Here is a 25,590-nt window from a genome sequence, read left to right as displayed (position 1 = left end):
TATGTGTGAGGGGCCATTGTCTTGGCCAGTGTCTGCTGTACCGATTAAAAAATATGAAATGATGAACAGTTAAAGGTCCAATGCAGCCATTTTTATCTCAATATTAATTGTTACCCTTTCTGGGTAACAATTAAGTACCTTACTGTGATTGTTTTCAATTAAAATGGCCCAGAAGAAACAAAAATAGTTTCTTAGCTAAGAGAAATTTCTCAAACAATCATTTTTCTAGGACTGTTTTGGATTGGTCTGGGTGGGGAAGAGAAAACTGAAAACTAGCTGTTATTGGCAGAGAGGTTTGGAACTCGCTTTCTTATTGGTCTAATAACTAATTTACCACCTGGTGACATCACCAGGTGGTCTTTTCAAACAGCTCTTACACTAAAACCATTAACATAATTTTCACAAGTTCACAGTATTATTCCAACCTCATTGTTACAAAGGAAATTATGGGTGGCTCTAATGGGAAGGGTCTACCATGATCTCGACACATGATGACAGCTGAGGCTGATATGATCTTGCTTAGGCTATGTAGTGAAAACCTTAAGACAATCCTTGCTTTAGTGAGTGCTTCAGGAGCAGGGGCCTTTAGTGCTGTTGCAGGACATGTAAAGCATGGTGTGAAAGGCCCCAGTGATTCCCGTCGGGCCAGTAGAATGTATTTTAATGGCTCACTGACCCCAGTAGCCAGGCTGTCACCACCTCTCTCACAGGGTCTGCATTGTGCTGCTGTTAACTAGACATCAAGACCCCAGAAACGCAGGAGGCTCCAGCAGGCCCCTCCGACCGAGGGGCCACAAAAGAATGAAATGGAAGAAAAACAAGAGCACCTCAAAAAAGGTCTTAACATCACATGGTTGGCTGGAGAGACCAGGAAGGGAGACATATCTTTACATATCGGCATGCCACCGAAACATCAATTCTTCATGCAACTCTTCACTACAAGGGAGTGCCCTGTGCCCCAGTCATTATGTGATCATCATGCCTATGGTTATCTAGAATGGAACGAAATAGGCATTACAGTTCAAACAGTCAAAATGAATTGAATTCATTAGGTTAGAGTGTAAATGCTTTTTTTAAATGATGTATGAAAACCTTTAATAATAATAGAATATAATTCCTGTTTTCATAGTTGCAATATCTAATGCACTGTAAATGTAACAGCAGCCAGCACATACAGTTATTCTACAATGGGGGAGATCTGCGGACTCTCTCGTTGGCTGGGCGCAGCAAAGCGTCACCATCTGTCACTGCTAAAACAGTAGTCTACCCCCTAGTCTCTCTGTTAGTAAGAAAACAGTGTGGAGCAATACGCTGTGAAGTTTGCCATAGACTTACCTTTTTAAATGTTGACCTCCAATCTACATATGAGTAAAAAGAAAAACAACTAATCAAGCGCGTCCTGGAATTGCACTGCCGAGAGCTGTGGAGGATTTTTCTCACATTTTGGCACATTCAAACACTAAAGAAAGACGGTACTTGATGGAATAACTCGTTTTGCATCGAAAATATGACGAAGATATTATTACATCTGGTGCATTTGATGTTATTTTTTCATTCCGGTATCGGGGAAGTTTTATCAGAGGAACCATTCGAAATTACGCAGCAGGACAGCGATATCCACGAAACTACCGATGGCACCTCCTCGCGCGAAAGCGCACGGCGGGACATGGTCTCCATCAATATGTTTAAAGTCTATGAAAAGTACAGTAAGGAACCACAACGCTATCGAGACGAAAATACCGTTAGAAGTTTTAAGGCTATTCCAGGTGAGTGTTCTCCTGCCCTATGTACTGCAGTAGATTTTATGTAGGCCTTTTTAATGTAAGATGTCCTTGAGTGTCCCGAAAGCCGTCTGCTACATAAAATGTATTATTATTATATGTGCATATGTTACTGCATGACACTGTAATATCACATAACCTAATATGAAGTGACGGGCTGCTGTAGGTAGGATGCAGCAGCTACAGTAGCCTATATCAGTTGGAACCGTACAGTGACATAAATATAATTTTGCAAGAGCAAAACGTAAAAAATACATAATACATAAAGTTCAGCTACTGAATGTGTTTAATATAAGCACCCCCACGCCCTGTCACTTGATACAAGCTCCATGTGATCAGAGAGTATAGGCTACTGTTAATATCCACGACATATTAGACCAAAGCCGATTATGACGCCTTTAGAGGCACATGGAAAATTCTTCTCGTGCGCTCCTAAGCATTTCCACATGTCTGAGACCTTTTCAGGGGCAATGTTTATCTTTCAAACAGCAGTGGGAGTCAAGGGATGAAATTAAGATGATTGTTTATTGTAATCTAAATGTTGTGTATTGCAATCAGATCGTTATCATGCCATCTGGTTGCATGCGCTATAACCTGCTGTATGTGATGCTATTTCACCCACAGCTAATCATTCATTGTTTTTATGACATTATAGTTTGCAGAAAAAACAGTTGAAAGTAAGCTACATTGAAAAATAAGGTTTAGAATTGAAAATGCTGTCACCACACATCTTTCCATTGTCTTGTCTTTTTTTTTGCAGGAGTCTCTAAGAACAGTGTGTGGTTCCATTTCAACCTGTCGTCCATCCAGGAGTCGGAGGACATCCTGTCCGCAACATTCCACTTCCTGGACCAGCGTCCCCGCCACCGACCCTGGATCTGCCGGCGCTCCCGAAGCGCTTCCTGTCGCCTCCAGTGGCATCCGCCGTCCCAGCTCCTCTTCCGAGGAACGTCCCCAAACTCTGCCTTTGCCTCCCTGCTGGGCAACGTCACCCTGCCCCCTCCCAGGAGAGGGTCCTGGCAGACAAGGGATGTCTCCGCTGTAGTCAAAGAGGCCCGCATCCTGGGAGTCTTCCTCATTACCGCAGAGTTTGACTTCGGGATGAAGCCACAGAGGAACCAGGAGCACCTTTCTCCAGCCAGCCTACCGTACGTCCTGGCGTATGCCAATGACATGGCCATATCTGAGCCCAACAGCGTGGCCATGACCTTGCAGAGGTACGGGCCTTTCCCTTCGGGCGAGGAGCCCACCCGGTCATCCAACGAATCTCCTCCAGCCTCTAGGCTGAAAAGAGAAGCATTGTCCCCCCTGGACCAAATACTGGACAATGACCTGCCTGAGGTCCAGTTCAACACCCTGAAGAGCCATGAGCTATGGGAGAGCACTTATTTGGCTCCCAAGATCAAGCCCTCAATGAAAGATGGGCAAAAGCATGGCCAGGAGAGCAGTGAGGGGTTGAATAAGCCCCAGGTGCTGAGCTTTGATGAGAGGACCATGAAGAAGGCTCGCAGGAGACAGTGGAGTGAGCCCAGGGTCTGCGCCCGACGCTACCTGAGAGTGGACTTTGCAGACATCGGCTGGAGCGAGTGGGTGCTAGCCCCGAAAGCCTTTGATGCCTACTACTGTGCAGGCACCTGCGGATTTCCTATTCCTAAGGTAAGTTAGCGTAGTGTTTCACTTCAGTGTGTCATGCAGTATTTATTTAGTAAATAAAATGTTCCATTGTCTTGAAAAGATGCTTGGAATTGCTTTAATTGATCAGATGACGAAGGGCATGCTGGATTAAATACACTACATGACCAAAAGTATGTAGACACCTGCTCGTCGAACATCTCATTCCAAAATCATGGGCATTAATATGGAGTTGGTCCCCCCTTTGGTGTTATAACAGCCTCCACTCTTCTGGGAAGGCTTTCCACTAGATGTTGGAACATTGCTGCAGGGACGTGCTTCCATTCAGCCACACAATAGCGTTAGTGAGGTCGGGCACGGATGTTGGGGGATTAGACTTGGCTCGCAGTCTGCGTTCCAATTCATCCCAAAGATGTTCAGTGGGGTTGAGGTCAGGGCTCTGTGCAGGCCAGTCAACTTCCTCCACACCGATCTCGACAAACCATTTCTGTATGGACCTCGGGTTTGTGCACGGGGGAATTGTCATGCTGAAAGAGGAAAGGGCCTTCCCTAAACTGTGCCACAAAGTTGGAAGCACAGAATCGTCTAGAATGTAATTGTATGCTATAGCGTTAAGATTTCCCTTCACTGGAACTAAGGGGCCTAGCCTGAACCAGGAAAAACAGCCCTAGACCATTATTCCTCATCTACCAAACTTTACAGTTGGCACTATGCATTGGGGCAAGTAGCGTTCTCCTGGCATCTGCCAAACCCAGATTCGTCCGTCAAACTGCCAGATGGTGAAGCGTGATTCATCACTCCAGAGATGGCATTTCCACTGCTCCAGAGTCCAATGGTGGCGAGCTTTACACCACTCCAGCCAACGCTTGGCATTGTGCATGCTGATCTTAGGCTTGTTTGTGGCTACCCGGCCATGGAAACCCATTTCATTAAGCTCCCGACGAACAGTTCTTATGCTGACGTTGCTTCCAGAGGCAGTTTGGAACTCGATAGTAAATGTTGCAACCGAGAACAGATGATATTTACGTGTTTCAGCACTCGGCGGTCCCGTTCTGTGAGCTTGTGTGGCCTACCACTTCGCGGCTGAGCTGTTGTTGCTCTTAGACGTTTCCACTTCACAATAACAGCACTTACAGATGACCGGGGCAGCTCTAGCAGGGTAGAAATGTGAGGAACTGACTTGTTGGAAAGGTGGCATCCTATGACAGTGCCACGTTGAAAGTCACTGAGCTCTTCAGTAAGGCCATTCTACTGCCAATGTTTGTCTATGGAGATTGCATGGCGGTGTGCTAGATTTTATACACCTGTCAGCAATGGTTGTGGCTGAAATAACCAATCCACTGATTTGAAGTAGTGTCCACATATTTTGTATATATAGTGTACATGCCTGACAAATGTGATGTCATCATCATACTTCCTTGTGAAAGAGAATCCCTCTTAACTCCAGCTTCTTTCCCTCTTTGGCTCCCAGGTTGCCCGGCCCTCGAACCACGCCACCATCCAAAGCATTGTGAGGGCGGTGGGAATCGTTCCCGGCATTCCGGAGCCCTGCTGTGTTCCGGACAGGATGAGCTCTCTGAGTGTTCTCTTCCTGGACCCCAGCCGGAACATGGTGTTGAAGGTTTACCCCAACATGTCTGTGGAGACCTGCGCCTGCCAGTAGAACTAAGGAGGCTCAATGCATAATGCATGAGCCAGAGTACAATGAATCAGACAGAGTGGAGCAGAAGAGAAATTCAGTCAGTACAGTAAAAAAGACAGACATCTTTGGATGAGGCTGCGCTGGATAAACCCACTATGGAGGGAGAGCTGGATTATAAATAAGGGTTTCGGGTGGCGAGATGCAGAGTCTGACAATCAGATTAGTGTGATACACACAGACATTTCTTTGTCATTCTGCAGCTCAACTGTAGTTGAATTTGGGCCTGTATCACTGTCAGTTCCAAGTGTTCAGCCATCCAGAGCTCCTGATGTATACACGGATTCCAAAGTAACTCAAATGATGGACCCTATTGCCATGTATTGGACTTCGATGGAGGCTGGTGGGAAGAGCTACAGGAGGACGGGCTCCTTGCAATGGCTTGAATGGAATAGATGGAACGCTATCAAACACATGGAAATAACATGTGCGACTCAGTTCCATTTACTCAGTTTCAGCTATTGCAATGATCCCGTCCTCCTATTGCTCCTCCCACCAGGCTCCACTGCTGCACTTAGACTATTGGACTCAGGTGAGCTTTAGATATGATGTCTTCATACGGTACAAGACTCAAAAGCTGAACCTCTGTAAATAATAATGTAACTAATACAACTAAATAAGACTTATTTCTGTAAATAATTGCTGGGATCTTAAACTATGTTTTGCCTGTAGTGTTCACTAGTTGTGCAGTTTGAATTAATCTGTCAAAATAAATGGTTAATACATGAGAGAATGTACTGTTATAATAAATAATTCCATGTTGTTTTATGACAGTATGCATACTGTGATGTTTTGTGGAAGATAAAATGTCATGTTTGCATAAGTTTGAATCAGGAATCCATTGTCATCATATTCAGCAAAGAAAATGGAGATAGACAGCACATTCCTGCCACCTGCTGTTTTGAAATAGAAAATAGTTTTTCAAAAATGGCCATTTGAAGAGGTAGACCTGATATTGATTGTTTTGATGTTATTGACATAAAGATCGTGAGAGCTTAATTTCTGGTTACTTATAGACCACTAGTGCAAAGTTATTACATTCAACATTTTCAGCATCATACTGTAGTTGATTAATGTCAAACTACCACAAAAGTCTTGAGAATATTGTGCTATGTAATTTCTATTCCAACATTGTGAATTGTGCATTTATCCTTTGTTTAGGCTTTGTCCGGTTTTGATCAAATATGGCCTAGATTGACTCAAAACTTAAATGGAAATAAACTGAATGCTACATAAAGTGTATAATGAGAACCCTGTGAGATTGGGTGGGGTTGTAATAATTTTATGATGACCTTGTCCAGAGTCCTCATAGGCTGCGTTTACACAGGCTGCCCAATTCTGATCTTTTTTTCACTAGTTGGTCTTTTGACCAATCAGATCAGCACTGAAAAAGATCTGATGTGAAAAACTCTGATGTGATTGGTCAAAAAACAATTAGTGGAAAAAAAGAACATCCTGCATATTTACAGTATTAGTCAAGCAGCTAATATTAGAATGACAGGAATGTTTAGGAAATAGGAATGCGTTACTCATTTCAGACTCAAATAAAGAAAGTACCTTAATCACCAAATCACTTGTTTATCTGGTGCATTCCTCTACGGAAAATGCATGTCAGAGGATATTTAACTGGCCTTTACTCATAAAGATATCCCACAGATGGGGGGGAGGGGGGTCTGCCTGAATGTGTGAGAGAGACAAACACACTGTTGGAAAGTGCCAGGACTCAGGCCAATGTCCTCAGATACATTGGCCTCGGATGTCACTGGATCCTAGCCACTGTGTGTACTGGTGATGAAGAAGGTGTTCTACACAAATAATTCCCCTTATAATATTGAGTGCTGCCAATTTAACCTGTAACTAACATTTCTAAGCAAATGTGTTAGTTTGACATCTTTATTGCTTATGTATCTAAAAGACTCTGAAGAAAACATGTCCTGTATCAATATGGGAAAGTTCTCACTATGTATTTTTCTGCCTCTCCTAACTTATGGTGATTTCCGTCGGCCTCAAACTATGACCTGCGAGTGGGAAGCAAGTGGGAAGAATTTAGCAAAGTGTTTGTCAGTAGTCTCACAATTTCCAGCGCCTCTCTCATTATCGCAGTTTGTCTGTCAAATGTTTACAGAATATTCATTAACGGCAAGCGCCCTAATGATAACAAGGCCCAAATGAAGATACAGTATCAATGGTCGAGATAAGAATGGCTGTGCTACTATTTTGGTTGAAACGAGGCTACTGTTTACTCTAGAACATGGGAGTGGACCCCAGCTCTAACATAGAAGAATCTCAATTTCAACAGATTGTCACCCAAAGTCCATGTTAAATACATAGTGGGAACTGGGAAGGTAAAGCGTGTTGATTGGGAAGGATTTGCTCTGAAGATGCAATGCTCAAGGCGTTTCTTCTTCCAGATGTGTCTGAGTTTGCTGGTGTCCACAGGGTCCTGTAGATGCAAGTCATTGAACGATGTCCTCCAAAGTGAAGATCCAGAGGGCTTCGCTGAGACTTCCAATCAGGACCTGGTTGAAGAGGAGGAAATGGACTCCAGGTTACAGAGCTTTCTGGGAAACATGAAGGAAGGGTTTCTGAGAAAACTCAACTTATCAGATGTCCCACAAGAGCACAGCAAGATATACCCACCGCCATTCATGATTGAACTGTACGACAAGTATGCCTCCGACAAGTACACTATGCCTCGTTCTGATGTCATTCGCAGCTTCACCGTTCAAGGTATGTACATAGGCAAGTCAAACAGGAATATTTGGGGCAAGACTTATGTCACAGGGTTTTTTTTATCAGTTATCACAACATTTACATACATACAGTGGCTTCAGAAAGTATTCAGAAGTATTCACACCCCTTGACTTTTTGGACAATTAGTTGTTACAAAGTGGGATTACAATGGATTTAATTGTAATTTTTGATCAACGGTCTACATAAAATACTCTGTAATGTTAACATGGAAGAAAAATTCTAACATTGATGAAATATTTAGGAAAACTAAAACACTAATATATCTTGATTAGGTAAGTATTCATCCCCTGAGACAATACATGTTAGAAACACCTTTGGCAGCGATTACAGCTGTGAGTCTTTTTGAGTAAGTCTCTAAGAGCTTTGCACACCTGGATTGTACAATATTTGCCCATTATTCTTTTTTAAATTCTTCAATCTCTGTCAAGTTGGTTGTTGATCATTGTCAGAAAGCCATTTTCAAGTCTTGCCATAGATTTTCAAGCTGATTTAAGTCAAAACTGTAACTAAGCCACTCAGGACAATTCTATGTCGTCTTGGTAAGCAACTCCAGAGTAGATTTGGCCTTGTGTTTTAGGTTATTGTCCTGCTGAAAGATACATTTGTCTCCCGGTGTCTGTTGGAAAGAAGATTGAACCAGGTTTTCCTCTAGGGCTTTGCATGTGCTTAGCTGTATTCCGTATCTTTTTATCCCCAAAAACTCCCTTAGTCCTTGCCGATAACAAGCATACCCATAACATGATGCAGCCACCACCATGCTTGAAAATATGAAGAGTGGTACTCAGTAATGCGTTGTGTTGCATATGTCCTAAACATAACACTTTGTATTCAGACCAAAACATTTATTTCTCTGCCACATTTTTTACAGTATTACTTACATGCCTTGTTGGAAACAGGATTCATGTTTTGTAATATTTTGTTCTGTACAGACTTCGTTCTTTTCACTCTGTCATTTAGATTAGTATTGTGGAGTAACTACAATGTTGTTGAGCCATCCTCAGTTTTGTCATACAGTATCACAACCATTAAACTCTGTAACTGTTTTAAAATCATCATTGGCTCATGGTGAAAGCCCTGAGCAGTTTCCTTCCTCTCTGGCAACTGAATTAGGATGGATACTTGTATATTTGTAGTGACTACCATAACAAAGGGGTTGAATGCTTTTTGACTGAAGACATTTCAGCTTATCATTTATTTATTTTTTCTAATCATTTTTTTTCTACAAACAAAAATCCACTTTGACATTATGGGCTATTGTGTATAGATCAGTGACATACCATTTCAATTTAAACAATTCAGGCTGTAACACAACAAAATGTGGAAAAAGTCAAGAGGTGTGAATACTTCTGAAGGCATTATGTTAGTACTGTATGCTTATTAAGCAAGCCTGTGTGCCTCTAAGGCTATTGATTCAAATAAGTGACATCAAATATGAAACTGCGTATGCCTGTTGCCTACTTTCTCAGATGTTAGTCACTCTGCAAAAAATGGAACCAAGTCAAAACACAGACTGCTGTTCAATGTAACTGTCCCAAATCACGAAGAGGTCACCATGGCGGAACTCAGGCTATTCACCCTGCTGGATAATAGGGCGACCTCAGCCTCAACCTCCACCAATCAGATCGGGGCTTCCATAAAGGTCTATGAAGTGGAGTATAAAGGAAACAATGTCACAGCCCACTTTGTGAATGGGAAAGAGGTCGTTGGGGCCCATCACTCTTGGGAAGCTTTCGATGTGACCACCGCCATCCAGAGTTGGGTCAAATCAGGCCGTGGGGCCAGTGCATTTGAGGTGGTGGTCGACAGGTGGGACTGTGGGCCTTTCAAAGGCGGAAGTTTTGACGTGAGCGTGGGTGCGGGGGATAACCAGTCAGCTGCTTTGATTGTCTTTTCTGATGACCTGGGGAGCAGGAAGAGAGAGGCCAAGAAGGAGCTGAGGGAGGAGATAGTCCATGAGGAAGAGACGGTCTTCTCAGGGAGCGACTGGCAAGGGCCCGACTTCAATGAGATCCTTGTGGACCTACACCCCAGGCGGAAGAGGCAGGGGGACACCAGCTACTGCCGACGGACCTCCATGCGCGTCAAATTCAAAGATATCGGCTGGGACCAGTGGATCGTAGCGCCCCCTGAGTATGACGCCTTTGAGTGTAGAGGGGTGTGTTACTACCCCCTGACTGAGGACATGACCCCTTCCAAACACGCCCTCATCCAAACCCTGGTCAATCTCAAGAACCCCAAAAAAGCCAACATGGCATGTTGCGTTCCCACAAAACTGGCCCCAATCCCGGTCATGTACCAGGAGAATGGTGTCATCACCTTGCGACAGATGTATGAGGAGATGAAGGTGGCAGAGTGTGGATGTAGGTAGTAAGAGGTAACATCCATGGTGGTCCCCTTTACTGTAAATCTGTACATTTCTGTTGTAAGATGCTTTTGAGTTATTTTATTTAGTATACGCTCAGAAAATATATGAATAAAACCTGTAATTCAGTTTTTATTAACTATTTATCATTATTGTAATGGTTTTAGAAAACAAAAGAGATGATAAATTGGATCTTTATGAAGTCAGTGTTCATCAATTGTTTGATATCTATAACAAAATTATCATAATCGAAAATAGTAGATTTTGAAAGTATTTTTTATAAGAGGGCATATCTGTAGTATACGCAAGAGGCGTCACTACAGTACCTGGTTCGAATCCAGGCTGTATCACATCCGGCCGTGATTGGGAGTCCCACAGGGCGTGCATCGTCCGGGTTTGGCCGGGATAGGCCGTCATTGTAAATAAGAACTTGTTCTTAACTGACTTGCCTAGTTAAATAAAGGTTAAATAAAAATGATGATTATGACTTCTAAATAATTAATTTGAATTAAACATGTAGTGTTCTCATTAGTTTCATATTAGAGGCAGAAACTGCTCTATAGCATAACAGTGTATTTCTCCGCTAAATATGTTCTACTGTATAAATTAATATTAATTTTGAATTTCTAAAGTTCAACTTTTGAATTTCTTCTTTGAATAATGTGTAAAGAGCGCCCTCTAATGGTGGACAATAAACTGTATTTTTATGTATATATCTATGTATGTATATATTTATGTATGTATGTATATATATACATATACATGTATATATATATATATATATATATATATATATATATATATATATATATATATATATATATATATATATATATTATACATACATCTTACTCCTTCATTCATTCATTCCTTACATTTTCTTTTGACTGTTGTTGAAATTATTCAACTAAAATATTGCACACATATCTAAATATTAAGTACATGTTGATCCCGACATACTTCAGTTGTGAACATTAGTCAATGCACAATAGTCAATACACATCAATGTATTCTAATCAGAGGTGATGGTTCCCGTCCCAATAAAGCAAATGTTTGTCAGGGGATGAGGAAGCCTAGATGTAGACACTTACATCACCGCTTCACAGTAAAAACAAATATAGCCCAGTCTTAATATACACTATATATACAAAAGTATGTGGAACCCTGTCAAATTAGTGGATTCGGCTATTTCAGCCACACCTGTTGCTGACAGGTGTATAAAATCAAGCACACAGCCATGCAATCTCCATAGACAAACATTGGCAGTAGAATGGCCTTACTGAAGAGCTCAGTGACTTTCAACGTGGCACCGTCATAGGATGCCACCTTTCCAACAAATCAGTTAGTCAATTTCTGCCCTGCTAGAGCTGCCCTGGTCTGCCCTGCTGTTATAGTGAAGTCGAAACATCTAGGAGCAACAACGGCTCAGCCGCGAGGTGGTAGGCCACACAAGCTCACAGAACGGGACTGCTGAGTGCTGAAGTGCACAGCGTGTATAAATCATCTGTCCTCGGGTTGCAACACTCACTACCGAGTTCCAAACTGTCTCTGGAAGCAGCGTCAGCACAAGAACTGTTCGTCGGGAGCTTCATGAAATGGGTTTCAATGGCCGAGCAGCCGCACACAAGATCACCATGCACAATGCCAAGCGTTGGCTGGAGTGGTGTAAAGATCGCCGCCATTGGACTCTGGAGCAGTGGAAATGCCTTCTATGGAATGATAAATCACGCTTCACCATCTGGCTCGATGGATGGACGAATCTGGTTTTGGCGGATGGGGCTGTTTTTCATGGTTCGGACTAGGCCCCATAGTTCCAGTGTAGGGAAATCTTTACGCTCCAGAAGGTCCTTGCTTTCTGGATCCTTGGGATGTCCCTACCCCATTAAAATGGTTAGGGTTAAGGTTAGGCTTAGGTAATGGTTATGGGTAAGGTTAGGGTTAGGGTAGGGATTAAGGTTAGGGTTTAGGATAGGGACGTTCCAAGGATCACGGATAACACTAACCCTCCCAAATGACACAGTGAACAATGTACCAGAGTCTTAAAATGAGATTCCAGGTCCTGATTGGTCATGAGGAATCGCCAGACGGGTTTATGTAAGAATGGGTATTAGAAGTTAAGGCAAGATTAACGGTACACACCGTGCTGCAGCATTAGACGATATGTAGTTGCGTAATTCTGTGTTGTAAAAATTCCCAGTGATAAATTTCAGAGTTGAACTCACTCAACCCTAAATTATATTCACTGTTGATAAATTAACACAGGGGAAATGCCATTCAAATCAGTGAGTGAAAATCTGGACGCAAACATGCAATGTAAATAGTGAATATATAAGTATTTTCAAACAAATGGTAATTCATGTTCATTTTTATAATCATTGCTGTTGAATCTTCAGTTTCCATCGTGCATTCTGTGTTTAAGGCAACGTATCAGGAATACACACGTGAACACAAACGGTGTAATCGTGTCATCCACTCCGTGCCCCAGACATGACCTCACAAAGCATGGCCATATTCTCCACCTGGCTAAACCACAATGCTTTCATAAGTGATTGTGACTTTCACATGGGGTTTTCATACTAATCCGGTAGTCTTTCACTTCTTTAATCTGACCTAATCTCTTGTCATATCTCATCCCCTTTTTCAAGAAAATGAGTATGACATGGTAGTGCATATCATAGAAATTCCAAAAAAGAATATGGAATGCAAAGGTTTTGTATTTGATGCCTAAAACGAAATACTGTACATCCACACAGAAGCATTCACAGTAATAAAACAAATGAAATAAAGCAAGCGGAAAAGGGAAACTCCAATAATCCTGTGGCATCCCCAAATATGTATATTATAATACCTTTGATGTAACATCTCCAATTAAACATTTTTATCTGTTACTGTCTGGCGGATGCACCGCAGATAATACGATTAAAGGTTTATTGGGAACAAAAGCCTCTTACATCATTGTTGCTGTCCGAAACCTGGTGGTTTAAACATTCTCTCTTAACAAAGGACTGCCCCTCTGAATGAATGGACAAAAAAGCAGGATAACACAGATAAAATATAACATTCTCCACAGTAATGGCAGGAGGTCGGTTCTCACCAGCACTGCTGGTGCTTCTTTGCCATATTCTCTTTGGCAGCTCTTCCTTCCAGCCGGCTCTGGTGCTGGACATGGCAAAAATTCTACTCAACAACTACTGCTTCCCTGAGAATCTGGTCGGCATGCAGGAGGCCATTCAGCAAGCCATCAACAGTAGAGAAATCCTCAAAATATCTGACCGCAAGACCTTGGCATCTGTGCTGACGGTTGGCGTGCAGGGTGCACTCAATGACCCTCGACTAACTGTGTCCTTCGAGCCAAACTTTGTCCCAGTGATGCCGCCCGCCCTCCCTTCTCTCCCCACTGAGCAGCTCATCCGTCTGGTCAGGAACTCTGTGAAGCTGGAGGTCCTGAAGAACAACGTGGGTTACCTGAGGATCGACCAGATCATAGGGGAGGAGACGGCCACCAAGCTTGGCCCGCTGCTCCGGGACAACGTCTGGAACAAGGTCGCCAACACCTCCTCGTTAATCTTTGACCTGCGCTACAGCACAGCTGGGGAGCTGTCCGGAGTCCCGTTCATCATCTCCTACTTCTCCGACCCTGAACCTCTCATTCACATTGACACTGTGTTCGATCGACCCTCCAACACCACTAAGGAGCTGTGGACTATGTCATCTATCATGGGAGAGCGGTACGGAAAGCAAAAAGACCTCATCGTATTAACCAGTAAGCGTACTATGGGTGCGGCTGAGGCAGTTGCCTACACTCTGAAGCATTTGAAGAGGGCGAACATTGTTGGAGAGAGGTCAGCCGGGGGGTCAGTGAAAGTGGAGAAGATAAGAATAGGAGATTCTGGATTCTACATCACAATTCCAGTGGCCAGGTCAGTGAACCCAATAACAGGCCAAAGCTGGGAAGTGAGTGGAGTATCTCCCTCTGTAAATATCAATGCCAAGGAGGCTGTTGCTAACGCCCAAAATCTACTGGCGGTCAGGAGTGCCATTCCAAGGGCCATCCAGAGCGTCTCTGACATCATCAGGCAGTACTACTCATTCACAGACAGAGTACCGGCTTTCCTTCAACATCTGGAATCCACTGATTTCTTCTCTGTCATTTCAGAGGAGGACCTGGCGAATAAACTCAACAACGAACTGCAGTCTGTGTCAGAGGACCCTCGTCTGATGATCAAACTGACCCAAGATCACCCGGTTATCATTGAGGAAGACATTGAACCTGAGAACATACCAGGTGATCCAGCATTTCTCAGGAAGCTGGTGGATACAGTCTTCAAAGTACGCATCCTAACTGGAAACACTGGTTATCTCCGCTTCGACAAGTTTGGAGACGTGTCAGTGATGGCCAAATTAGGAGAACAGATTGCCCAAAAAATCTGGGAGGCCCTCAAAGACACAGAGAACCTCATCATCGACCTGCGATACAACACAGGCGGGTCCTCAGCTTCCATGGGCATCCTGCTCTCTTTCCTCCAAGACCCGTCACAACAGTTCCACTTCTTCACCATATACGACAGGATCCAGAACACCACCACTGAGTTTAACACGCTTTCCGGCCTCCTAGGCCCACCCTACGGGTCTAAACGTGGAGTGTACATCCTGACTAGTCACTATACCGCCAGTGCAGGGGAGGAATTTGCTTATCTGATGCAGTCGCTGCACCGTGGCACCCTCATCGGGGAAATCACATCTGGGACCCTGATGCACTCCAAGTCATTCCAGGTGGAAGACACAGACATTGTCATCACCGTCCCCTTCATAAACTTCATAGACAACAACGGGGAGTGCTGGCTAGGTGGAGGCGTGGTCCCCGATGCCATAGTGCTTGCTGAGGAGGCCGTGGACCACGCCCATGAGATAATAGAGTTTCACAAGGAGGTTCTGTCACTGGTGGAGGGGACAGGGGAGCTCTTGGAAGTACACTATGCCATCCCTGAGGTCGCCAACAAGCTCAGCAGAGTGCTGCTCACCAAATGGGCCGAGGGCTCATATCGATCGGTGGTCGACTATGAGTCTCTGGCATTCCAGCTAACAGCTGACCTCCAGGAGACGTCAGGCGACCACCGGCTGCACATATTCTACTGCGACATCGAACCCGAGTCTCTGCATGACATGCCAAAAATCCCGACAGCTCAGGAGGTGGGTTACATCATTGACACGCTGTTCAAGATCGAGGTGATGCCCGGGAACGTGGGCTATCTGAGGTTCGATATGATGGCAGACATAGAAGTGATGAGAGCCATTGGCCCTCAGTTGATCAAACTGGTGTGGAGCAAGCTGGTGAACACAGACACAATGATCATTGACATGAGATACAACACAGGTGGTTACTCCACAGCCATACCGCTCCTCTGTACCTACTTTTTTGATGCTGAGCCCCTGAGGCACCTTTACACCGTCTTTGACCGCTCTACAACCATCATGACCGAGGTCATGACCCTGCCTCAGATCCAGGGTCAGAGGTACGGCTCCACCAAGGATATCTACATCCTCACTAGTCAAATGACAGGGTCAGCTGCCGAGGTGTTCACGCGGGCCATGAAGGACCTGAACAGGGCGAAGGTGATTGGAGAGCCGACCATCGGAGGGTCCCTGTCCAGCGGCACCTACCAGATCGGGAATAGTATCCTGTATGCTTCCATACCTAACCAGGTGGTCCTGAGTGCTGTTACTGGGAAGGTGTGGAGTGTCTCTGGGGTCGAGCCACACGTTGCTGCCCAGGCAAGTGATGCTCTGAGTGTTGCACAGAGAATCATTGCAGCCAGGCTTTTAAAGCAAGATAAAGGGAAATAGTGATCATGTTTTAATTTCTCTTTCCTTTAAATGTTAACTTTGTTTGTCCGGTATTTGGAATTATGTTATTTTTCCTGTGTAATTTCTAACAGAAATGTTATTTATTATCATCATTTTTCTGAAACCTGACATAATATATCTGTGGTATAATATATCCACCCCAAGGAAAGCTATTTTGGTTCTCTTATTCGAAATCTTAAAATAGTACATTGCACATTATTATTTACGCACCTTATGAAAGCGTTCTTTTTGCACCTGAAAATATACAGATCAATAACTGTCGCAGCACTGGGATGAAATGAGTTGCCTTCGATGAATTTGACCAACCCCTCTGTGCATCATTTTGTTTGAAAAATTGGATTAGATTTAGAAGTAAATCCTCTTGTTTATATTTTATGAATATCTAAATGTATTTTTAATCTCTTTGATGTCATTCTTTGAGCTACATTTGTGTTGGCCTAAATATGGGTGAGGAGACAGGGTTGACATTTCATTTCATTGTACTATCATGTACTTCATTTGATTATCGCAAATACTTTATACTTCTATATTAATCTGCTTTTAAATGCATTTGTTATTTGTCCTTTACTTCATTTGTTAAGTCATGCAATGTAGAAGAGTCTTTAGCCAGTCAGTAGTGGGAGCATTTCCCATACAAACCTGTAGTGAACTACTGTACTCAGTTGTCCAACTGTGTAATAGCATCAATGATAACCACATGAACTCATTATGAATAGTGTAATATCAGTTAACCTAGATTCACGTAATTGGTCAAATGCTTGATTAAGTTCTGGGCTCACACATGTTAGGAGAAAAGACTATAGAACAAGGATCGGAACCGGAACGAAGAGCATCCCTTTTTATCATGACAGATCTACGGTACCATTTATGTTTACGTAGTCTGTCCACAAGAAATGATGAATAGTGTCATGACCAGATGGAACACATATACTGTAGTTTAGAAGAGAAAACACAAATGTTCAATTTTACGCTGGTATAGTAGGTTGAATATACCTGTAGAGCAAATGTTATTGGTTCCTAGTAAGTTTCATTTGATTTTTAATCAACATTAAACTGTTAAATAAACTTGTGAGTTATTGATTACCTGAGATGAACTGTTCAGAGCTCAATGTCATATTTACAGACCATAATATTGGGTCAGCCAATGGGAAATTAAGAAAGGGGAGGGGGTGGACGACTTGACTATTTTATGTTCTAAGTTTTAAGTATAAATTCTAAGTATAAGTTCTATGTTCTAAGTATGTTCTATGTCCTAAGTATAAATTCTATGTTCTAAGTATAAATTCTATATTCTAAGGATAATGCTGTGTGAGATTAGAATCCTAAATATGGTATAAGGACAGTAACAGGTAATATTACACTTAAAATCAACTTACTGACCAACAGAAGGCCTAATTATAAGGTACAAAAAATGAATATATATATATTTATTTATCTAGTTAACATTGATCTTCAATCAGTGAGATTCTTTCTTCAAATGAAAAATATTCATAAATGTATACAGTATTGTGAATATTTCTACCAAGTATAATCACAGCAGATATTTGTGTCTAGTCAAACCTTACCTCACATGCATAGCAACAAATATATATTTAACATCTACATCTTGGGCAACATGTTGCACCTACATTGTTAGCTTGTTATTGTCTTACCAAAGTACTTGGGATAATACGATTAAAGGTTTATTGTGAGGAAAATCCTTGTGTGTGTTAACAGAAACTTTCAGGAGAAACAGTCTCATTTGACCAAGGACCTCTTTGCGGACGTACGTTCCACCGCAGAGCAGCTACTACTGTGGTTTACTACAATCTAGAAACCCGACAAGATGGCAAAGTCTCTCCTCTTGTTGGCATCGGTGCTGGTCTTCGGCAATGTTGCCATCCACAGCGCTTTTGCACCCGACCTGATTGTAGACATGGCTAAAATTCTCCTGGACAACTACTGCTCTCCGGAGAAGCTGACTGGCATGCAGGAGGCCATCGACGCTGCGAGCAGCAACACAGAGATCCTCAGCATCCCCGACCCCGACACTCTCGCCTCTGTCCTGACCGGCGGGGTCCAGAGTACCATCAACGACCCCCGACTGGTCATCTCCAATGAGCCCAACTACGTCCCTGCGGTGGCCCCTGCCCTGCCACCCCTGCCACCGGACCAGCTTATCGGCGTGCTCCAGAGCTCCATTAAGCTGGAGGTCTTAGAGGGCAACATCGGCTACCTGAGGATCGACCACATCATCGGGGAGGAGTTGGCCGACAAGATCGGCACCCTCCTCCTGGAGCTGGTCTGGAAAAAGATTCTGCCCACGTCCGCTCTGATCTTTGACCTCCGCTACACAGGCAGCGGGGATCTGTCGGGCATCCCATACATTGTGTCTTATTTCACCGACGCCGAGCCTCTGATTCACATTGACAGTGTGTACGACCGTCCCTCCGACACCACCACCGAGATGTGGTCCATGCCCAAACTGCTGGGCGAGAGGTACGGAACCAAGAAATCCCTCGTCATCCTGACTAGTGCAAACACCAAGGGAATTGCAGAGGACGTCGCCTACTGTCTGAAGAACCTCAAGAGAGCCACAATCGTTGGGGAGAAAACCGCTGGCGGTTCCGTGAAAATTGACAAGATCAAGATTGGGGACACAGACTTCTATGTCACAGTGCCCTCGGCTAAGTCCATCAACCCCATCACAGGGAAGTCTTGGGAGGTCACCGGCGTGACGCCTGATGTTGAGGTCGATGCTGAAGATGCCGTGGCCGTTGCCATTAAGATCATTAACCTCCGTGCCGAGATCCCTGCCATTCTCGAGGCAACTGGCGCTCTGGTGGCCGACAACTACGCCTTTGAGAATGTCGGAGCGGACGTTGCAGAGAAGCTGGCAGCAGCGAGCGGTGACTACAACTTGATCTCTTCAAAGGTGGCTCTGGAGACTAAACTCTCCGCTGACCTCATGACACTGTCTGGAGACAAGTGCCTGAAGACCACACACAACATCCCACCCCTGCCACCAATGGTAAGACACTTTTGATGTTGTATTGTATTTCTAGCCTATGTAATACATTTATCTATAGAGAATACTTTTGTGAATCTAGAGAGCAACTTATTTTTTTATGAATATTTGCCTGAAAATAAATTATGTTGAATTTCAGTATTAATTAGGGGGACAATTTTGAGACATTTATGTTGATTTCAGAACCCATCTCCAGAGATGTTCATTGAGCTGATCAAGGTCTCCTTCCACACGGATCTGTTTGAGAACAACATTGGCTACCTGCGCTTTGACATGTTTGGTAACTTCGAGGAGGTTCAGGCCATTGCCCAGATCATCGTGGAGCATGTGTGGAACAAAGTTGTTAACACTGACGCTCTGATTGTTGATCTCAGGTACAGATGTGGGATCTTAATTTGCAATGCAGGAAATGTACAACTAGTAGTGTATATGAGGTTTAAAAAGGCTTCTGAAGTTTGTAATTTCCAATTTGAAATTTCACACTTGATTTTCCCTTATGAAAAATGTATCAACCCCTACAAAAATGTTCATTAATTATAATCCCCATAATAATTCACATTTACTGTTGCTGCATGATTATTTTCCTGCTGTGGCAAACTGGCTCAAATTAAGATCCTACATCTGAAGAACTTCTCTTTATAGTGAAAATCAAAGCTCAAATTACGAGCATAGCAACTAGAGAAAGATATTTATGTTCACCAAGATGAACAGAGTTACATAGTGGCTTACCATTTAATTGGGTTAAATGGGGACAATTGCACCATAGGGAAAGGTTTTATTTACAACATGTTCATCTTTTATATTGAATGAGTTTGTATAATTGATTTTGCAGGAACAACGTTGGCGGGGCCACTACTGCCATTGCGGGCTTCTGCTCCTACTTCTTTGATGCAGACAAGCAGGTCTTGCTGGACAAACTGTACGACAGACCGTCTGGCACCACTAAGGAGCTGTGGACTCTACCTGAGCTCACAGGTTTAAAAAAACTCCCAAGTTTCATAATGTGCACTGTATAATGAGTTTATCGATTTGGATTAAGCAGAACACAACTGTGTGCTGTCAGCAGATGAAAATGACTCTCATCTTCTCTCTCAGGTGTGAGGTATGGCTCCAAGAAGAGCCTGATCATCTTGACAAGCAGAGCCACGGCCGGCGCCGCCGAGGAGTTTGTCTACATCATGAAGAAGCATGGTCGGGCCATGATCGTGGGCGAGACAACCAACGGTGCCTCACACCCCCCTGAGACCTTCCGCGTGGGCGACAGTGATGTGTTCCTGAGTATCCCCACCACCCATTCAGACACAGCCCAGGGCCCCGCTTGGGAGGGGGCCGGGGTCACCCCTCACATCCCCGTGCCTGCCGACGCAGCCCTGGACACCGCCAAGGGCATCCTCAACAAGCACTTCGCCGGTGCAAAGAAGTGAAGTCTCTGACCGAGGATGTTGGCAGCCAAAGGCGTTTAGGATCTTATGTTCTCAGAGGAGAGAAGTGAGTAGGGTACCGTTACATGTAATTTACCAAATTTAGGCAACCAGCCTCTGCACCTAAGCCTTCTTTCTGTAGCCTGTTCTCGTTTTGCAAGAAAATGTGAGAGGTTCTGAACCAGATTCTGGTTTGTTTTTACTTATAGTTTTACTTCTGAAAACTACTGTGATTGCAGAATGATTTAAGAAAGTGTGAGTGATTTTAAATGTTATACTGAAATGTGACTCGTAAAGGAGTGGTTCAGAAACTATGTTTGTGTTTGAGTTACTGATCCACTAGCCTTTGTGGCAATGATTTGTCAAAGCAGCTTCGATCTTTGGCTGTCAAAAATAATGTGAATTGTAAATTGTGCGAGAACAGGAAAGCTGAAACTAGTTTAAAAAGCAGTATTGGATCAAACGCTGAAATATTTTTAATTACATATTTGCTTTTCCTACGATATTCTTATATAATTTCAAGTAACATTGTTAGGACCTTTACAAACAAATTGTCCTGTCTGTTGGGGAAGCACTCTTAAATTTGATGCAGGGTCTTTTTGCTGTGTATGGGAAGTAGTGTTGTGTCCATACACAGTGACTTGCCATGTGAGGACATTTGGGTTGTATCAATTCCAATGGTGGGACACAATAAAGGCAATGGAAACACAATAATAAATCTGTGTATTGTTTTATAACAGAGGTTAGGAGTTGATCGAGAAAACCAAGCAGCTTTTTATTTTATATAACACCAAACACATTAGAATTACTACAATTCCTACCAGATTTTCTCCCGATGGCAATTAAACACACCAACAAAATGGAATCAATCCCAGCCATTGTTACACGACTTTCCGTTACAGCCTCTTGTAATAATCCAAACCAACAAATTAGTGAGATTATGCCTGAGATAAACTGTATTTCAGCTCTAAGCAGCAAAAACATTTTATTAAAACTACTCATTCAGATGAAACCTGAGAAAAATTATCAGTCTGTCAATTCAAGTAATACTTACCTATTCTAGTTGCTTTCTGCAGTTTCAACTTGGTCTGTAATACACAAACACAGTTTATTAGTATTCTGTTAGAGGATATATTAATCAGGCAATATAATTCAATTTACTCCCTTTGTCCCTTTTCAATCTGCACCATTCTATTCAACCACTGGGATGCAAATCCATTCCACCCAGGAGATGGCAGTGCAGTTGTAACATCTCAGAGGCACATACAGATACTGATCAGTGAGAGAGAGAGAACAGACCAGCTTTTGGCAAGCACATTTTCAAAACACAAGGATTTAACAGGATACGGTATGCAGGGAATACCACCGTACATAAACACGTGCAGAGCCAAGGGACAGTGGTCAAGAGAGACAACCCAACACTACATAAAGAGAGACCTAAGACAACAAAACAGCCAGGCAGCAACACATGACAACACAGCATGGTAGAAACACAACATGGTAGCAACACAACATGGTAGCAGCACAAAACATGGTACAAACATTATAGGGCACAGACAACAGCACAAAGGGCAAGAAGGTAGAGAAAACAATACATCACGCAAAGCAGCCTCAACTGTCAGTAAGAGTCCATGATTGAGTCTTTGAATGAAGAGATGAATGAAGCTAATGAATGAAGCTAATCACAGACCACATACAGTAGCTAAAGTTTAGCTGTGTGTGTGAGAGAGTGTGTGTGTGTACAGTATGTGTGTGTGTGTGTTCTGTGTTTCATGTACTGTGTGCACTGTACTGTATGTTTCCATTGTGTGAAAAGGTAAGCTTGTCATACGCCTAAATAGAGTAATGGGAAAAATGATTAATGTAGAAATACATGTTAAGACAGACATCCAGTTTTCCTGTAGTCATCACTTTCATTTGATAATTCTTGCTTTACTTGTCTCTGGAGGCGTAATTTTGCTTTACAGCTGACTCATGTGGTACCTGCAGCAGCTTGCTGGCTATGGATTAAATACTATGGACATCACTACAGCTTCTGCCTGCTTGGCTCTTCGACATTCAGCCTCTGAGAGAGGATGAGAATGTGCCAATCATCATGTGTTCATTACAGTCCCAGTAATTGCATGTCATTATAAATGTGTAGGCTAATTACATAGTCACATCATTCCACAGTGCTAATTAACTGGAAGGGCCAGCCCAGTAAACAAGGGATAAGGTAGGTTACAAGTCAGTGGTAACCTACAGGAGGTGAGATTTTATCTTGAATAAATCTATTAACTTTGTTTGTCTAGAGAAGTATAAAGAAACAATAAATATAGCTGCAAGCCGCAATGAACGGGGTTCACAGGATGACAGAAAGGACACAAGATCAGTTGGATAACAAAGCAAGCACACTATCATGTAGGAACTATCTTCCTTTATGTGCAATCAGTGAAAGCATTACCATGTTTATCTCTTAAAGGGATATTTGGGGATTTCTTGATTAGACAATAGGCCTTACCTGTCATCCTTGCGTGAGCCCACCAAGGTGGGAAAACATAACAGCCCAAGAATATTATTTTCTTATTTTCGTGACATGCTTATTAGTTCAATAGCTATTGATGAGAGAAAACCGCATATACAATATAAAACTAGCTTTACCATGGTGCCGAACGGAACCATAGCCTATACCTACAGGTTCTCTAAAAAGTTGGGTAAACAATACTTTCCTGGGGATTTTTTTTTAAACATTTTGACCAGCTGAAGGACAAACAGCACAGACAACCGGTAGAGTTTAAAGCTGTAATATGTAACCAGTTGGGCGACATGACCAAATTCACATAGAAATGTGAGTTGTAGATCTGTCATTCTCAATGAAAGCATGTCTAAGAAGTGGTAGATCTCTTCTATGTGCAGTATTTCTGTGCCTCCCATTCTTATGTTTCGTTTTAGCATCTCCACACTATACTTGCTTGTTTTGTCACATAAACTGAAATTAGGCAAACTATTCACATTTTTGCAAACAGGAAATGACGACGCGCTTTCTGCATAGTGCACCTTTAAATGTAATTTTATTACACATTCTGGCTTGTAAAGAACAGTTATAGGATTGTTCAGCCATTAGTTTCAGGCTGTATATACAAATTCATTGTGTATTACAGTCTGATTAATCAGACTAGTCTTATGCTGGGATGAGCTGTGAAAAGGGTAGTTATATGCACAGTAACGGTGGGTATGTAAAATCACTGGGGAAGCCAAGCCAGAAAGAAAAGCCATATTACAACCTGCAGTATGTATTGTGATAATTGCATTGTTTGCTCTATAACCTTTTAGTTTATATACCTTGCGACCATGATATATAGGCATAAGGCCGAGACAATAAGAAGACACAGTGGCAGAATAAATTCAACCACGTATTTGTTTCATCACAAAACTGGAGAGCAACCTCTGTCAGGTGAAGTCCACAAAGCATATTGCATGTAACAAACAGCTACATGACCTACAGCATGGTCAAGCAAGTTGGTACTCGGACTACTAAACTATTGATTTAGAACCACAGAGAGTTACCGCAAGTCGCAAAGAAAACAGGAGCTGCCTCCACTATTCCAGCACCATTTCAATTTCAACATTTTAACATCAAATCCCCTATGCGTAGTATAATACAAAGACAACTAAAAGATGCCAAAAACAATTTAAAAAACGCAAGATCAATATGATGTGGCTGTTCATGGTTGTGATTTCTTTCCGCTTGTGTGTGTTTGTGCGTTCGTGCAAGTAGATGTTGACCCACCCTACTTGAAGAGAAACGCCAATGCCATCCTCCTCTCTTTCATGTTGATGAAACGGTCTGTGATGCCGTCATACAGTACACACTTACGTTTTTGTTGTCCTAGGCTACCTGGCTAAAATGCTTGCTCGCCAGCCTAAATTCCATTCTTGGGCAACATTAGCAAGTTAACATTAGCCTTCTACATCTAGCTACATATTGAACGTCCATCCTCTCAGGCCAGGGACACAATGTGTGAATGTATGGTTGGATCAGAATTGATGTTATAATCATTGACCAGTACAGAGAATTAAGTAAAACCACGAGTCCATCTTCATCCATGGCTAATTTAGGAAATGGCCAATTTTAGCTAGCTAGCCACCAAAGGACAACAACACAACAAGATGCAACAATTCAAGTTGTTTCTGTCAATGACATATTGCTCTCGATGTGATGTGATTGGAGTGAAGCCAAATCCAAACTAGCTTCCCATTACACTTTTTTTGGTGCTCCAGGACCATTCACAGTTCAGCTCAACATTGATTGGCTATTATTTTATCCTTATGACTCATACTATGGTACTCAATAGAGCCCAACAGTGGATGTGTCATAATACCATAACACCTAGCAGTCAAACAGGGATTTTTTATTTAACTAGGTAAGTCGGTTAAGAACAAATTCTTATTTACAATGACGGCCTACCCCGGCCAAACCCGGACAACGCTGGGCCAATTGTACGCCGCCATATGGGACTCCCAATCACGGCCGGGTGTGATACAGCCTGGATTCGAACCAGGGACTGTAGTGACGCCTCTTGCACTGAGATGCAGTCCCTTAGACTTCTGTGCCACTCTGGAGCCCATGATCGTTCCTAATACATTTTCCACCATTCATTTCTTTTTATAGGGAGTTTTCAAAACACCTAAAACTGTGTTTCGTGTATGCTTATCCTGGCGTTACATTTCGATAATCATGTAAATCTCTCTCGGACAAGTTGATTTTAATCAATATATTCGGCTCTATTTACTCTCAGATTCTAAAATGCTAAATAGCATCAAAGTAGGCATCATGCAAGACTACAAATCCCTGCAAGCTCCTGCACGTCATCTCTAGCTGAGACCTTTGCTAATAGGGATTGTCAATTGAAAACTTGCACACAACAGTTCACAGAATTATCAAATGAAAAAAAATGTTGCCAATTTATTCATTATTAAATGTAGCTAACATTAGATAATTAATCCAGAGATTCTTACCTTTGCCTCGATTTGGAAGTTTCGCCCAGATCATCATGGCATTTGTAGTTCTTTATGATAGCCACATTAAC

General features: G+C 42.8%; 3 protein-coding genes across 3 annotated transcripts; all 3 read left to right on the top strand.

Annotated features, from left to right (window-relative positions):
• Positions 1–1,269: 1,269 nt before the first annotated feature.
• Positions 1,270–5,885, top strand: LOC106579000 (growth/differentiation factor 10). The gene is made up of 3 exons (XM_014158380.3): positions 1,270–1,766; positions 2,542–3,437; positions 4,885–5,885. Exons 1-3 carry the CDS (start codon positions 1,508–1,510, stop codon positions 5,074–5,076), a joined length of 1,347 nt encoding a protein of 448 aa, XP_014013855.1. The 5' UTR covers positions 1,270–1,507; the 3' UTR covers positions 5,077–5,885.
• Positions 5,886–7,493: 1,608 nt separating this feature from the next.
• LOC106579001 (growth/differentiation factor 2) lies at positions 7,494–10,430 on the top strand. Its single transcript, XM_014158381.2, has 2 exons — positions 7,494–7,842; positions 9,333–10,430. Exons 1-2 carry the CDS (start codon positions 7,494–7,496, stop codon positions 10,232–10,234), a joined length of 1,251 nt encoding a protein of 416 aa, XP_014013856.1. The 3' UTR covers positions 10,235–10,430.
• Positions 10,431–11,081: 651 nt separating this feature from the next.
• On the top strand, positions 11,082–21,502 carry LOC106578999 (retinol-binding protein 3). Its single transcript, XM_014158379.3, has 5 exons — positions 11,082–15,958; positions 18,789–19,103; positions 19,284–19,474; positions 19,933–20,075; positions 20,196–21,502. Exons 1-5 carry the CDS (start codon positions 13,301–13,303, stop codon positions 20,522–20,524), a joined length of 3,636 nt encoding a protein of 1,211 aa, XP_014013854.3. The 5' UTR covers positions 11,082–13,300; the 3' UTR covers positions 20,525–21,502.
• Positions 21,503–25,590: the final 4,088 nt, after the last annotated feature.

The sequence above is a fragment of the Salmo salar genome, chromosome 19, assembly GCF_965601325.2.
Source record: "Salmo salar chromosome 19, fSalSal1, whole genome shotgun sequence".
NCBI lineage: Eukaryota > Metazoa > Chordata > Actinopteri > Salmoniformes > Salmonidae > Salmo > Salmo salar.
This window is presented reverse-complemented; position numbering and strand designations above follow the sequence as displayed.

What these genes read in the sequence shown, in the direction of transcription:
- LOC106579000 (XM_014158380.3), top strand. Translation starts at nt 1,508, where the DNA reads ATGACGAAGATATTATTACATCTGGTGCATTTGATGTTATTTTTTCAT. An exon ending in AAGTTTTAAGGCTATTCCAG is followed by an intron (nt 1,767 to 2,541) that starts GTGAGTGTTCTC and finishes TTTTTTTTGCAG; the next exon opens with GAGTCTCTAAGAACAGTGTG. An exon ending in GCGGATTTCCTATTCCTAAG is followed by an intron (nt 3,438 to 4,884) that starts GTAAGTTAGCGT and finishes TTTGGCTCCCAG; the next exon opens with GTTGCCCGGCCCTCGAACCA.
- LOC106579001 (XM_014158381.2), top strand. Translation starts at nt 7,494, where the DNA reads ATGCAATGCTCAAGGCGTTTCTTCTTCCAGATGTGTCTGAGTTTGCTG. An exon ending in TCGCAGCTTCACCGTTCAAG is followed by an intron (nt 7,843 to 9,332) that starts GTATGTACATAG and finishes CTACTTTCTCAG; the next exon opens with ATGTTAGTCACTCTGCAAAA.
- LOC106578999 (XM_014158379.3), top strand. Translation starts at nt 13,301, where the DNA reads ATGGCAGGAGGTCGGTTCTCACCAGCACTGCTGGTGCTTCTTTGCCAT. An exon ending in TGAGTGCTGTTACTGGGAAG is followed by an intron (nt 15,959 to 18,788) that starts GTGTGGAGTGTC and finishes ATCACAGGGAAG; the next exon opens with TCTTGGGAGGTCACCGGCGT. An exon ending in GCTCTGATTGTTGATCTCAG is followed by an intron (nt 19,475 to 19,932) that starts GTACAGATGTGG and finishes TTGATTTTGCAG; the next exon opens with GAACAACGTTGGCGGGGCCA.